The sequence below is a fragment of the Sorex fumeus genome, unplaced genomic scaffold, assembly GCF_029834395.1.
Source record: "Sorex fumeus unplaced genomic scaffold, SorFum_2.1 ptg000018l, whole genome shotgun sequence".
Taxonomy (NCBI): Eukaryota; Metazoa; Chordata; class Mammalia; order Eulipotyphla; family Soricidae; genus Sorex; species Sorex fumeus.
This window is the reverse complement of record NW_026606075.1, coordinates 21,221,297-21,237,179: the sequence shown is the minus strand read 5'-3', so window position 1 is coordinate 21,237,179 and position 15,883 is coordinate 21,221,297. Positions and strand designations below refer to the sequence as shown.

Sequence of the window (15,883 nt, the reverse complement as noted above, 5' to 3'; positions counted from 1 at the left end):
ATTTATTTATTTATTTTTGTTTTTTGGGTCGGGCTGGAACGATAGCACAGTGGTACGGCGATTTCCTTGCACGCAGCCAGCCCGGCCGTGCTGGGTTCGATTTCTCTGCCCCTCTTGGAGAGCCCAGCAATCTACCAAGAGTATCTCGCCCAAACGGCAAAGCCTGGCAAGCAACCCATGACATATTCGATATGCCAAACACAGTAACAAGAAGTCTCAAAATGTAGACGTTAACTGGGCCTGCTCGAGCAAAATTGATGAAAACGGGATGACAGTGTTGTGTTGACAGTGTTGCTTTTTGGGTCACACTCGGTGTGCACAAGGGTTACTTCTGGCTCTGCACTCAGGAATTAATCCTTGCAGTGCTCGGGGGATCATATGGAATGCTGGGAATTGAACCCAGGTTGGCCAGGTACAAGGCAAACACCCTACCCACTGTGCTATCGCTCCAGCCCCCTGACTTTAAGATTTTAGAGGTGGTCTTCTGAGTGGTGGTAAGATTCTAGGTGTGACCAGGGAATGTGGAGCACCAATGTGGAGACAGTCCTTGGAGATAATGAAGGTCAGGGAACAAGGTTTACAAAATTTTCATCCAGGTGAATGTTGAAATCATCTAAGCTAAACAACAGGATTTGTAGCAGAAGAGAATATGGCTCAAGTAACCAGCGATTGCAAGGGGTGGAGATTGTGACAGAAAGTTTATAGATGCCTGGAATGCAGACAAGAAGAGGCAGAGGTGAGAAAAGCCACTGAACCCTGAGATGGACAAAGAATGTGGCAAAAGGTCAGCTTCCAAATGCAGGTTTCAGTTGCAGAGAAATCTGGCGGGGGAAAAGAGGACCTTCAGTTCATGCTAGTGTGTGAATTTAAACGTAGAGGTTAGGAACAGGGAAGTTTTCAGATTGACAGTGAACAAATTGACATACAAGCGCTAGTTTGAAATTAAGTGATAGCAAGCAAACCTAGAATGTCAAGGGATTTGGGAATATACAGAATATTCTGTCTTGGGCTATAATGCAGGGGTGATAGATCTGCACATGGTGAATTTAATTTGGCTGGCTGCAAGAGTGATATGCCTAGGGTAGTGCTTTCTGTTACCTCTAATGTTACTTTTTAATATCACAGAACCAAAGACTTGTTGGTAGTATATAACTCAGTCCTCCAATGTATATAAACTTCTTCACTCTGATAGGGAGTTTGTAAATTTATCAAGCCAAGTTAGTAAGTACTAATTCTTTTTCCTCTTTAAAAAAAAGACTGTGTTGGCAGGGCTGGAGCGATAACCACAGCGGGTAGGGCGTTTGCCTTCCACGCGGCCGACCAGGTTCGATTCCCAGCATCCCATATGGTCTCCTGAGCACCACCAGAAGTAATTCCTGAGTGCATGGGCCAGGAGTAACTCCTGTGCAAAGCCAGGTGTGACCAAGAAAGCAAAAAAAAAAAAAAAAGACTGTGTTGGCAGGAGTGATGGTATAGCAGGTAGGGGGTCTTGCCTTGCATGTGCCTGAACCATGTTGGATTCCCTAGTACCCAACATGGTCCCCCAGACACCTCCAGAGTGATTCCTGTGCACAGATTCAGGATTATACCCTGAGAACTGCCAGGTGGCTCCGCTACCATGAAAAAAAAAAAAAAAAGAAGAATGTGACTATGTGAATTTCTTTTTCAGTTCGCATAGTATTAAAATCAGATATAATATTTTTTTAGAAAGTAATGTAGTTCTAACATCTAGTATATTGGTTTCTATTTTACTTCAACATTGTCTCCTATTATTGTTCCTATTCCCCAGGATGCCAATCAATTTTATTCCCAATTATGTTTTTTTCTTTTTATCTTTTTATTCTTTTTACTTCTCTTTTAGAAAAATAGTTGTATATTATGATATTTAATAATAGCCTGTTGGCTCGCTGAAAGAGTGTTTTAAAGAAACAACTCATATTTAAATTTCTAAAAACAAATGGAGTGATATATTCCAGTATCCACCTCAGAATATTCCAGAATATTCATTTCTTTTACATATGCTCTTTCTAACTTGAGTAGGAGTTGATATAGAACTGTTGCTATGGTGAAGTGCATTCTATTTTGTAGGATATAAATTTTTATATATAAGGATTGTGTTAAAAAAGAACTTACTATGTAAAGCTCAATTTTAGATATTTTATATGTGTTAATTATAAGATTTATACTGTAAATAATTTCCTGAAATTCATCTGGCACTGTTGCTTTGATGATAATTTAATTTTAAGAAATGGTCTTCTGTACATACAATTACATATATGCTTTTCTGTATTCTATTAACTTATTGGGCTAGAGCGATAGCACAGCAGGTAGAGCATTTGCCTTGCATGCAGCCAACTGGGCCAACCCGAGTTAGATTCCTCTGCCCCTCTTGGAGAGCCCGGCAAGTTACCGAGAGTATCTCTCCCGTACGGCAAAGCCTGGCAAGCTACTCATGGCATATTCGATATGCCAAACACAGTAACAACAAGCCTCACAATGTTACTGGGCCCGCTCGAGCAAATCGATGAAACAGGAGGACAGTGCTGCACTGCTATTAACTTATTATAGTGCTTCCAAACAAGCCAGTTTTTTGCTCAAAATTTTTAAATATTCTTTTTTTTTACTATCTCATATTTATTTATGAATCTTTTGTTAACATAATTTTTGATTACTTTGTTCTTAAGGTTTTTGACACATTTTGTGTCAGTATTATGCTTAATGTCAGCCTTACAATGAAGAAAGAGACATAATACCTTCCTAATCTAATAGAAGATATACCAAATTAAGTTGACACCAATAGAATACTTACAAAGACTGTAAGGGACTAACAGATTAACCAGTAGAAAAGTTGGCAACATTTTTGAATAGACATTTAAAAATACAGCTTTTAAGACTATCCAGCTTTTAAGACTTAAATAATTGAATATATTTTAGAGGGGGGGTGTGGGGTTGGGGCCCACCTGACAGTGCTCAGGGATTACTCCTGGCTATGCACTTAGGAATCACTCCTGGTGGTGCTTGAGGGACTCTATGGGATGCCTGGGATCAAACCTGTGTTGGCCTCAAGCAAAGCAAGTGCCTTACCCACTGTACTATTCTCTGCACTCCTTAATGAACTTTTAATAACCTGCTATTTTAGGTTTCCTTGCCTAATAGAGCACAGACTTGGAGAGGAACTGTGGCCTAGCAGTCTCTTTGGGAAGTCTGATGAGGAGCGTAATGTGGAGATGGGTGTGAAGACTAGGAGAGAGCTCTGAGCACTCTGAGTTATGGGATTTGACCGACTGGTTGATTTTCATTTCTCCCCCAACACTTCCCTCTTTTTTGCGACATCCAGACTCACACATGCTTAGAGGCAGTGCTTGCATGCCTGTCTGTGCCTGCTCACACCTGCTCGTGGTGCGCTGGAGACAGCACACTGCTGCAGCACCGGGAGTCCAAAGAACAGAGTGGCAGGGACTACACTTCGACGTGGGCCTGCGCTTTCGGTCATAGTGCAGTGGCTGCACTCTGGTGAGGCGAGCACTCCATGGCCAGCCAGCCGCATGCCCCTAGAGTCACGGATTTTATTCTGTAATAATTTTGGAGGGGGAGGCTTTATGCCAAACCTGGTGGTACCCAACTTACTCAGGACTCTGTGCCCCTGGCAGTGCTTGCGAATCATATGTGATGCCAGGGATTAAAGTAAGGTTGGCCTGATGCATGGCTAGTGCTCTAGACCCGCTGTTCTCTCTGCCCAGTGATCATGATGTAAACCAGGAGTTTATATTCTTGACCTCTTAACTAGGAGATTGTATGAAATGTGATAAAGAGTGATGAAAAAGCTCCCTCAAGCAGTAATACTCAAAGAGTGACTTGGCTGAATGTGTATTTTAGTGAAGAGAGTATTCTAAGAGTCCTTTAAGCTAATTTTCCTCACCTGATTTTGAGAATTTAATCAGAACCTAAATAAAAAACAAAAGCAAAATACAGGCATAAACAGGATGCTATTGTTCGTTCCTTCTTATCCTTTAAGGCCTCATCTTATAGAAAACCATTTCCGCACCAAAGCTGGAATGGGGCTTCTCTTATATCCTCAAACACAATGTCTTTCTCCCCTTTTCTGTTCTTATGCCACTGTGTTTTTTGGTTTAGGTCTCCCAGTACACTCTGACAACACAGGCAAAATGCTTTTCCACTTTCATTGTAATCCCAGAATTAGTCACAGTTTGCTGTCACATAGCTGATATCTAGTCAAATTTGCTAAATGAGAATTAGCTAAATGCCATGAGCAGTCTTTACATCTCACTTTAAATGTTTGTCATTTTCTTCCCACCCATTTCACAAAAATGTTACTTTTAGGGCAGGGCATGTGGCCCGAATGGTAGAGCACCTACCTTGCATATTCAAGGAGAGGCCCCTGACCCCAGCACCTACAACAACAAAATGAAGATAAAGACTTTTCAGAATACTTTTTAAGGATATTATGCGGGATTTTATAGCACTGTAGCACTGCACTGTCCTCCCATTGTTCATCGATTTGCTCGAGCGGGTCCAATAATAGTAAAGTCTCTATTGTGAGACTTTGTTGTTACTGTGTTTGGCATATCAAATACGCCACGGGCAGCTTGCCAGGCTTTGCTGTGCGGGCAAGACACTCTTAGTAGCTTGCCGGGCTCTCCGAGAGGGGCAGAGAAATCGAACCTGGCTTCGCCGGCCATGCACAAGGCAAATGCCCTACTGCTGTGCTATCACTCCAGCCTGGGATTTTCTAAGTTGTAGAAAATTTATACTGTAGAAGAATTAGAAGAAAAACCAGGGGTCATCTGGTATAACCTTCTCTTCATACTTGAGTAAATTCAGGGAATTGATTTACCAGAGGTAATATGTCTTGGACAGTTTTGAACTATTGCCCAAAACATTGTAAAATAAGCCAGTGATTTCCAGCCTTTCTTAGACATAGAGCATAGGGAAAACAAGAGCAGGCAGTATGTTTGATTGTGCTTTGGAATATGAAGGACAAAGGAAAGAGAGCTGAGAACAAAAGGAGTCCTGGGGACTGCCTGTTCTAGCCCCACCTGCCACCAAAGAGGTAGGAAGCCAATATGGCAGCACACCAATTAACTGCAAGGTGGACCAGCCTGTAGTGTGGCAGGATGGGACACCTGGGGAAGGTCCCTGTAAGGTCCTGTAACCTCAAGGTTGTTTGCTTATGAAACCAAATGACTTTCTAATGGACAATTTTGTGTGTGTGTGTGTGTGTGTGTGTGTGTGTGTGTGTGTGTGGGATTGGGAGTGTGTGTTATCTGATTGAGTTTGGCTACACAAAAGTGAAAAACTAAGTAGAATAAAACTCATGAGCTACTGACCCGTTATCCTAATCCAGACAAAACTGTAGTAGTACAAGCCATAAAGTATATTTGAGTTAATCCAAGCTTCATTTAATTTCACTGCTAGCTTGTCCTTGAAGAATTTGTTGTACCTGTGTGTTTTTTTTATATAGCCTAATCATTATTCAAATCACTAAAAGTGATTGAAAAAACTAATGACTTTTTGAACATTATTTTCTGCCACTTTTCTCCATTAGTACCCCTTCCTTCTCTGAAACACTGGCATCTGACCTCTGCTTCTGTCTGTCCAAAATGTTCCTTTTCTCTTCTAGTCCATTACTCAAGACCCAAAAGATACTACCTTCTCCTTAGAGCTTCGTCAGCATTCTGGTCAGAATCGTTTCTGTCTATTCTAGCCCTTGATGTGCTCAAAATTTCTTACTGGGTACTACTTTTATTAGTACGTAGGTGTAGTTGGAAAGTGTTTAATGGTGACTGGAGATACAAGTTCACTTTTGCTGAGCTGTTCCTTTGCTCTCGCTTTGAATAGACTGCCCTCCTCATGTCCACCTTGGGACTCTGTAAAATGAGGAGCTGTGCTGAGTAACTCTGGCCCCAGGGGAATGTAAATTGGAAAACACCCAGGCATCAGAAGAATGTGGATTTTTATCTCAATCTCTCAGCATATATCTTGTCCCTTCTCTCTCTGTTTCATTGCATAGTTCCCTTGGGTTAAAATTGGAACAGTTTTGACTGAAAGGACTGAACACTTGTCTGGGGTAGAATTGCACTAGAGACCTCTCACTGTAACCTGCCATTGATTGGCATTTTCAGGGAATAAATTACTGAAACTGCCAGAGTTATGGTGGTGTGGTTTTGGTTTGGTTTGATTTGATTTGATTTTTTTTTTTTAGCAGCGTGCAGCTATTATAAAAATAGTTTTTATCATGACAGGGTTCTGCTTTGAAGTAAAAGTAAAGTAAAGGCCCTCCCGTTGATCATCGATTTGCTCGAGCGGGCCCAGTAACGTCTCCATTGGAGACTTTGTTGTTACTGTGTCTGGCATATCGAATACTCTCGGTAGCTTGCCGGGCTCTCCGAGAGGGGCGGAGGAATCGAACTCGGGTCGGCCATGTTGGTTGCGTGCAAGGCAGACACCCTATCCGCTGTGCTATCGCTCTAGCTGCTTTGAAGAAAGTTGTATATATCTGAACCTGCCAAGGAAAAAATAAATTCTTTGCAGAAAACTAGTGGATGCCCAGGTCTTAGCATGTGGTGATTTCTGTTGTTTTCTTTTTTGCCTCCCCCCCTTTTTTGTGTGTGTAGGGTCACACCAGCAATACTCAGGGTTTTCTCCTAGCTGTACTCAGGGGACCATATGGGGTGCGGGGGATTGAACCTGGATTGGCCGCATGCAAAGCAAACGCCCTACCCATAGTACTATCTTTATACCCTAATTTCTGTTGTCTCCCTCCCTCCCTCCCTCTCTCTCTCTCTTTCACTTCCTTCCTTTCTCCTTCCCTTCCTCCCTTCCTTCCATCCTTCTTCCCTCCCTCTCTCCTTCTTTCCTGCTGTTTCCCCTAACTTCAGAAATACTCTGGCTGATCATCCATGTAATCTGTCAGTGATGAACTCACAGACTCTGGACCCATCCTCTTTAGCAGAACTAAGATTCCCTGTCAGAGCAGGGATCACCTTTGAAACATCTGTCATAGCATAATCTTGCCTTAGCAGTCTGTTACTTAGTGGCCCTGGATTACTGGACCAGATGGTAGCTTCTCCAAGCATGTTTCTCACTGATAAAATAGGAATTGTGTCTTGCTAGTATTTTAGGGAAGTGTGTGCATGAGGGCCAGGGGGTACAATAATAGGAGATGATATTGAAGTCAAATAGAAACGAGTTGTTGGGTAGAGTTGGAAAAATACATTTCCACTCATTTGACCACAAATCTGACCACTTTTTCCAGCTGCTTCATAGTACTCAACAACCAGCTTCCTCTCTTCCAGTCATATCTGGAGCAGAGTTAATTGGGTTCTTGCCCTTAGGACCATCCAGAGCCACATATCCATGTAGCACTATAGCATTGTCCTCTCATTGTTCATCGATTTGCTCGAGTGGGCACCAGTAATGTCTCTATTATGAGACTTCTTGTTACTATTTTTGGCATATCGAATACATCATGGGTAGCTTGCCAGGCTCTGCCATGCGGGCGCAATACTCTTGGTAGCTTGCCGGGCTCTTCAAGAGGGGCAGAGAAATCGAACCAAGGTTGGCCCAGGTCAGCTGTGTGCAAGGCAAACGCCCTGCCCGCTGTGCTATCGCTCCAGCCCATATCCATGTAATGTGTCTGAATTTGGACACGCTGTATTTTGGAAATGCATAGAATCTGGGATTGTTTCATTCATCTCCCGCCTTTTAGAAGGAAGGAAGTCGGAACTTTGAGGATTTTGGCAACTAACCCAAACCCTGGACTAGAAATCACCTATCTTGACTTTTGACCAGATCTCTATTTATATTTATTCACTCATTTTCCACTCTGTCATTTGTTTGACAAACTTCTTGTTAAAACTAGTACCACCTTGAAAATTACTCTACGTCATTTTTGCATAGTACTCAATGTGGTATGCTTAAGATAAGAGGTCATTAATACCACTCATTGCTATAGTACCCATTATAAGTAAATTATTCATTACATTTGTGATATAATGGGACAGAGAAGAGGAGATGATTGCTTAATTCCCAGGACTACTGTTGTTTCCGTGGATTATGTTATTCCACTTTACATTACTTTCAACTGAAAAAATTCATTATGGAAGGTACAATTATGAACAGTTATTTATTTGTTTTTGATATACATTGTATACACTTTTATTGGATACATAACTGGGAGGAGAATTGTTCAAGTATGTCTGTTTTTAGCCTTTATAGTGTATGCCAGCTTTCAAAAATAGTGTACAGTTTACTCTCCTACAGCCATTTAAAAGAATTGCAACTGTTCTAGATCTTTACCAGGGACTTGATTTTGATAGGCCGTGTTATTTCTTAAACATTTTTTAAAATCCTTATTCTATTTATTTCATTTTTCTTTGCTTTTTAAATGAATGGTGGATATATAATTTATCAGATGCTTTCTCTGAGTCACTAAATATTGTCATTTGATTTTCTGTAAATATGACATATTGGTTCACCTTTGCACATTAAACGAAAATTCCTGAAGAGCTCTAAATGGTTTATATGTCATTGAATTGGCTTATTAATGTTTGTGAAAGGAAATATATCCTCATCAGGATTTGGTTTCAGTTGTTCTTTTGTGTCAGAGATATAGTACATCGGGCAAGTCGCTTGCCACGTAGACAGCTCTGATCCCTGGCACCCTATATGGTACCCAGAGCCCCACCAAAAGTGATTCCTGAGCACAGAACTAGGAGTAAGCCCTGAGCACCCCCCAGATTGCCCAAGTAATAAATAAGTAAATAAGAGAAAGTAATGTTAAATTAATTCCTTAAGGAGACTAGGTACTACTGGGTGTGACCCCCCAAAAAAAGTGTTCTTAAAAGTGTGCATAGGAAAATAACTAATTTTGTCATTTTTCTTATGGAAGGACTTTTAATTGCAGACTTAATTTCTTTATTAGATGTAGGATTATTTGGATTTTTCTAATTTTTGTGTTGTCAATTTTTTAAAGGAAATTTTTGTTTTATAAAAATTTCACAATACTCAGTTATGCTAAATCCATATTTATAATAGGCTTATTATTTTTAAATTTTTATAGGAGGTTTTATTTTAATTATTAGTTCCATCACTATTCTTGCATCAGATTTTTTTTTGAGGATACACTTTTTTTTTATCTTTTCTTATATTTATTTATTGAATCGCTGTGGGAAAAGTTGCAAAGCTTTCAAGATTAAGTCTTGGTCATACAATGATCAAAAACCTCTCCCTTCTCCAGTGCTTATTTTTCACCACCAATATACCCCCCTCTCACCCCTCCCAATGCCTGCAAGGCAGATGATTTCTACTTAACTCTCTCTCTACTTTGATTACGTTCATTATTTCAACAAAAGATACACCTTTATTGTTTAGAATTCCCCCCCAACAATCAGAATTGCTGAAAAGGCATTGTGAAATAATTTATTTTCTATAGCTGGTTATGAGAACCATATAATGTCGCACAGCCGCAATAGCGGCCACGCGATTTTGGATTTCTGATATTTTACTAATTAACTCTGGAGGGAATTCTGCAAAGAGCCAGATAATTACGAGATTGGTTTCTGTGTGTCTGGTGTCATGGCCGTGCTGGAGAGCCGCTTGTGGGGGGCAACTCGTGACCTCGGTAGGGCGTGAAGCACGAGCCAGTACTGCCCCCCTTCCCATGAGACTGCAGTTGTCCCGCTGCTGGCTCATACCTGGCTTTCCAATAAGCCCTGAGGCGATGGTCACCTCGCTGGGGGGGGGGGGGGAGATGGAACATCATATTTCTTTGCTCTTACTTTGTTAGGCTCTTTCTTTTTCCAGAAACCCCGAATCACTCAAGTGTCTTCAAGTAATAGTAATTAGGCTTATTTTGAAGTCACATGCAGCCACGGGAAAGAAATAATATTGGAGAGACTGAAGTGCGTAATTAAGTAAAGTTAGGAGACAGTTCACACCTGGAACAAATTTTCACACCTGGAACAGATTTTCTTTTATTCCTTCAATAGTAAGACTTTTTAATGTTTTACTCTGATACCCCATTTACATGAAATTTCTCATGGCTCTTCCTGGTTTTTTACTTTTTGTATTTCACCATCATTGCTAACTCTTTCACTGCTGTTTTCTATACTTTTCTTCATATCTGTTGTTTCCTAAAATGACTCCTGACTCACGGTCACCTAGGGTTTGTAGAATCAGTCATGTTTCTTTTCAAGTCTCCTTAGTTCTCAGTTTAGACTCCCAAGAGACCAGGCAGTTGGCTCAGTTTTAGGAAGCTTCTATGTGAAGCCACCTCTTAGGTAGTAGATGGGTTATAAATTGGCTGTTCTTGACCAGGCAGATACTGCAAAAGGTGGTAGTTTCCCATAGCCCAGAATGTAAATACCTTGGACTAATGGCGAGCTGCCTTTGGATAATTTCCCTTAGAAAGGGTCTGTGCAGAGTGACTGTGGTAATTGACTGGTACAGGCAATTTCTAAAAACAGTCATTGTAAGTGTTGCAGTTCCCCTGCCTCCTTTACTTGCTCTTGTTAAATGGCAACATGTATCAAATACATGTTGATAAAACTCAAGTTGAGAATTTTCTATTATAAATCTCATTAGATATCATTCAACTTTAGCTGGAAAATTCATGTGCTACCACCCAATTTAGCACTGTGGGCAATTAGATATACAATACCTGTAGTTTTAAGAAGGACAAATGGAAATCATTAGATTTTAATGTTAGCAATTTAAAGCTTAAGCATGTACACACAAAGATCAGTTAATGAGAAATTCGTGATAGTTACAGTTCAGATTGTTTCTCTTTTTTCCTTTTTGTATTGTTGTTTCCCAAATAAATTATGTGTGCTGCTAAGAATTCACTTGCCTACAGTAGTACAGTTCAAGTTAAATGCAATGAAATCTTTCCCTCTGTGATATTTAAGAGGTAACAGTCTTAAATACCACAAAGGAGTTTTTGTCTAATGAATTTCCACTTAAAGTCTAAATTATAGCTATTACATTAAAAAAATTTCTCTGGTACAATAAGCAAAAATGCTCTTTAATTTTTCTAGGGGAACTCAGAGAGAGTAATGATAATCACTGGACCAAACATGGGTGGAAAGAGCTCCTACATAAAACAAGTGGCCCTGATTACTATCATGGCTCAAATTGGCTCTTATGTTCCTGCAGAAGAAGCAACAATTGGAATTGTGGATGGCATTTTCACAAGGTAAGAAGTTCTGTTTTAATACATTTTGGAAAATAAACCAAGGCCCCATTGTCACATGAATTTTCTTTTTATATGGGTACATTTGTATTTCATATCTTTAGATCTGGGTATGTAGCTTAATGGTAGAATTCAGGCCTCAAGAGAAAAAAAGATTTCAGGCCTCATTTGTCTGAGACCCTGAGTTTGATCCCTAATACCACACACACACACACACACACAAACACACACACACACACACACACACACACTAAAGTATTTAGAGCACTGAAGCTTAAAGAAATTATTTCAGCATGAGTGTCAGTACCAGATGAGACATAGGAGATCATTTTGCCCATATTCCGAAAATTTTGCTTAGTTACAGAGTTCTACTTTAAAGAAAAATTTATGCTAAACATCAATATTTCAACAGATCAAAACAGAACTGGAGATATAGTTCAGCAGATAAGACGCTTGCTTTTCCTATGGTCAATTCAGCTGACCCCAGTTCATCTGAGGCACCCCATTTGGTCCCCTGAACACCCAGAGTCATTCTTTTTTTCATTAGTGAAACACCATGAGGTACAGTTGTAGACATACAGATTTTTGTGCTTGGGTTTCAGTTATACAATGATCGAACACCCAGCCCACCACCAATGCCCATTCTCCACCACCACTGATTCCAGTATCCCTCCCACCCCCCACCCCCCCATCTCATCCTTCCTCTGTGGCAGGGCATTCCCTTTTGTTCTCTCTCTCCTTTTGGGTGCTGTGGTTTGCAAAAGAGGCATTGAGTGGCAATCATGTTCAATCTATAGTGTACTCTCAGTACACATCTCCCATCATGGGAGGATCCTCCCAACACCCTTTATTTGGTGTTCCATTCTCTTATCTGAGTTGCCTTTTCCCCTAGCGTGTGCTGCTGGCCTCCGAGCCATGGAGTAAACCTCCTGATACTTATCTCGGCTATTCCTGGGTGTTAGTCTCCTATTTTGCTACTTTATGTTCCCCAGATGAATGCAGTCTTTCTATGTCTGTCCCTCTCTTTCATTTCACTTAGCATGATACTTTCCATGTAGTACCACTTGTATATGCATTTCATGATTTCATCTTTTCTAGCAGCTACATAGTACTCCATTGTGTAGATGTACCAAAGTTTCTTTAACCAGTCATCCATTCTTGGGCACTCAGTTTTTTTCCAGATTCTAGTTATTGTAAAGAGTGCTGCAATGAACACACAAGTGCAGATGTCATTTCGACTATACTTTTTTGCCTCTCTGGGATATATACCCAGGAGTAGTATTGATGGGTCAAATGGGAGCTCAATTTCTAATTTTTTGAGAATTAGTTTTCCAAAAGGGCTGAACCATTCGGCTTTCCCACCAGCAATGAAGGAGGGTCCCTTTCTCGCCACATCCGTGCCAGCACCGGTTGCTTTTGTTCTTTTGGATGCAGGCCAGTCACTCAGAGTCATTCTTGAAGAATAGCTCCTGACTGGAGAGGTAGTATAGGGGTCAAGGTGCTTGCTTTGCACACAGCTAAGCCAAGTTCTACCCCCAGCACTACACATGGTCCCCAGGTACAGTCAGGAGTCACCCCTGAGCACTGCAGGGTGTGGCTCCTAGACCCCACAGTAGGTACACAGGCAAATTCGCTCTGGCCCAATCTGAGTTGGAAGACTTGGAGACTTGGCTGATAGTCTGTGCAAAGTACAGTAAAAATTTAGTCTACCCTCATTGCCTTATCAGAGGAACAGAACATACTAGAAAAAACACTGGCTTATGATAGTTTATGTTCTTCCATACAGATAACCCTCAATATAAAAGCCTGAATTCTGTGCCATATTTAGAACATTAATGAAATTTTATGGTTTCACTAATTAGATCTGTAGTTTAACTTATTTATTCAGTTATTAGTCTAAATATGACAATTCTTAAAGTATGATTTGTACTGCTTACATGCATACTTTTAAGAAAAGAAATTCAGTCTGTTAATAGGCTATTGCTTAATGTGTCTGAAGGTTTCTTTTGTGGGGGAGAGGGGTCATACCTAGTGACACTCAGGGTTTACTCCTTGCTCTGCTCTCAGGGATCACTCCTGGCAGGCATGGGGGACTATATGGGATACTGGGGCTTAAACCCGGGTTGGCTATGTTCAAGACAAAAGCCCTAACTGCTGTACTAGCTCTTCCAACTTTATACTCCTTAAATATTTGACTCTGGAATCACATCAGACTTTATCACATGCTAATATCAATTTGAATAGACATTCAAATACTTCCTTTAAAGTGTGCTTTTAACTTAAACATCAACAAGCCAAATAATCTGATATTCTGTTGTTTTATTACCAAACAAATACTGCTTTGATGTTCACTTTATAACTCAACATAGATGAATTAAAGAATCTTTTTTATTGTAATTAATCTATTGTGTAAAATGAATATACTAGGCATTTTATTTTAGTTACATTATTATGGAGAGAGACATAAATTTAACTAAGAGATAAAGAATAAAAGTTTTAAAGAGAAAACTAATGGGCAAGGTAGGGAAATAGCACTGTAGCACTGTCCTCCTATTGTTCATGGACTTGCTCGAGCAGACCCAGTAACGTCTCCATTGTGAGACTTGTTGTTACTGTGTTTGGCATATCGAATACGTCACGGGTAGCTTGCCAGGCTTTGCCGTGTGGGCAAGATACTCTCAGTAGCTTGCTGGGCTCTCCGAGAGGGGCAGAGGAATCAAACCGGGTCGGTAGGGTCAGCCACATGCCAGGCAAACGCCCTACCCGCTGTGCAATCGCTCTAGCCCACAGGTTAACTTACAGGACATAAATAACTGTTACTTAATGCACAATCGAGAGGTGGGAAAGGTGAAGATCAGTGTGGGGTAGTCAGTCAAGAAAGGCATCCTGGAGGAGGTGGTAAGGCAGTAGGGGCCAGAAAGGTGAATCCGACTTGAATTCAGTTAAGAGCAGGCATTCAGGAGAAGGCCAGGGTGTAGCAACGTAGGAGGAACAGAGGTGCGCAGAGCCCTTCCCCAGCTTACTGTCCAGGTCCCAAAATCAGAGATATAGACTCCACAGGGAGAGTCGGGAGGTTATGGTTTTCCAAAGAGCACTGTACGAGGAGCACCTGGGTCCCTTCAGAGGAGGAAAGAGAAATGCTGTGATTCTGCCCCACTCCTTCCAAGGCCCCCCACAGCCGGTCTGGCTCACAGGAAGGCGATGATTCGTGTCTGGGCCCAATTCTAGCTGGTTCTAGAGTCTGTGTTGGGACATGTGGGGTGGCCTCTGGCTGTTGGAACCAGCAGCCGAGCCCTCCCCTCAACTGAACCAATGACGCTGTCCAGTCCTTGGGACTCACCTGTCCTCACTGCCCAGGTCTAGAGCAGGCCCTCAGGGACCTTTCGCCATGGTGCCCACTCCCAGGTGGCTGGCCTGCCTCTCGAGGGCCGGTCAGGGCTCTTGTCGGCTCTGGGAATCAGCCTCCAGCTGCAGGCACTGGCCTTTAGACTTAACCTGTTTTCCCCGGAGAGAGGGGCCTTGCTTCCCTCCTCAAGGTCCCCCTGTCTCCTGCTCCATCCCTGTCCTGCAGGTGCTCTGAGAGCTGAGGCTTGGAGGTTCCACTTTAGAATTCCTCTGCATTTTCCCAGATGGTTGGGTTGCGAGGCCCACAGTACCCAGTCCCAGCCCCACTCCTGCCTCCCGCTTGCCTGTTCCCTGCCAGACAAATAGCAAGTTTCCTCTGGGCCCAAAGTCCAGAAGAACACGTCCCAAGCCCTGAGCTCAGAGTACCTCCTGGGGTCCGAGAGACTGAGCCTGGGGCCCTGCAGAGTCCACGGAAAGATCTGGAACACCAACACCCCTGCAAAGCGAAGGGGATGAGTAAACTGTGAGAAAGGAAGTGCATCCATCTAAGGGGGATTCCTGTGGAGGCTGTGGAGGGGTCCCTGTCTGTACCCCTCTTCTGCAGATGATAGGGCAGGTGGGACTCAGTTTCCTATTGGAAGTGTCACATGTACCAGGAGCCTCAGGCACAAGGACAGCTTAGCCACTGAAGTCCCCAGAATGGGAATGGGGTAATGGAATAGATCTAGAGGAAAATCTTGTCAGCAGGCAGTGTCAGGAATATTTCTAGATGTATATAATAGAAAAATAATAACAATAGCCTTGCTCATATAACAAGCAGGGTTAAGGCTGGTGACTGTTCCTGGTAATTCGATGACTCTGCAATTTCATTTGCCTTTCTTCTATAATTGCAGGATAGTTGCTATGACTCCAAACATCACATTCAAGATAAGATGTCCCTTATATTTCCATATCATAAGTTGAAACTCCAAATTAAGCATCATTGCTTAATCTGTGGCAAATCTATGAGACAGAAAGTCTAGAACACAACTGAATATCAGACCATGCTGGTGATAAACTCTCCGCCAGTTTCCTTCACTGTAAAATGGAATTACTCAATGATACTTTCATCCTAGGGTTATTGTGTAGTTTAAATTAAATAATGCACATTAAACACTTTAACTGTGTCCTAGCATAGTTTTTCCCAAAATGTTGCTTAAAAATTCATCTTCGTGAAGCTGACCATTTAATTCCCAGAGATCTGTTTAGTATGGAAACCCCCCAAGTACTGCTTTGGTCACTGAATTATTTTGGTATCTACTTTAAAGCTTATGGCTGGTTATCTCA

The 15,883-nt window shown here is 41.7% G+C and overlaps 1 protein-coding gene across 1 annotated transcript in view; it reads left to right on the top strand.

Moving 5' to 3' along the window:
• Positions 1-15,883, top strand: part of MSH3 (mutS homolog 3) — a 169,237-nt gene that overhangs the window by 126,312 nt on the left and 27,042 nt on the right. The window contains exon 20 of the mRNA XM_056112463.1: positions 11,058-11,215. Coding sequence (XP_055968438.1) covers positions 11,058-11,215 — 158 coding nt within the window. The remainder of the gene's footprint in view (positions 1-11,057; positions 11,216-15,883) is intronic.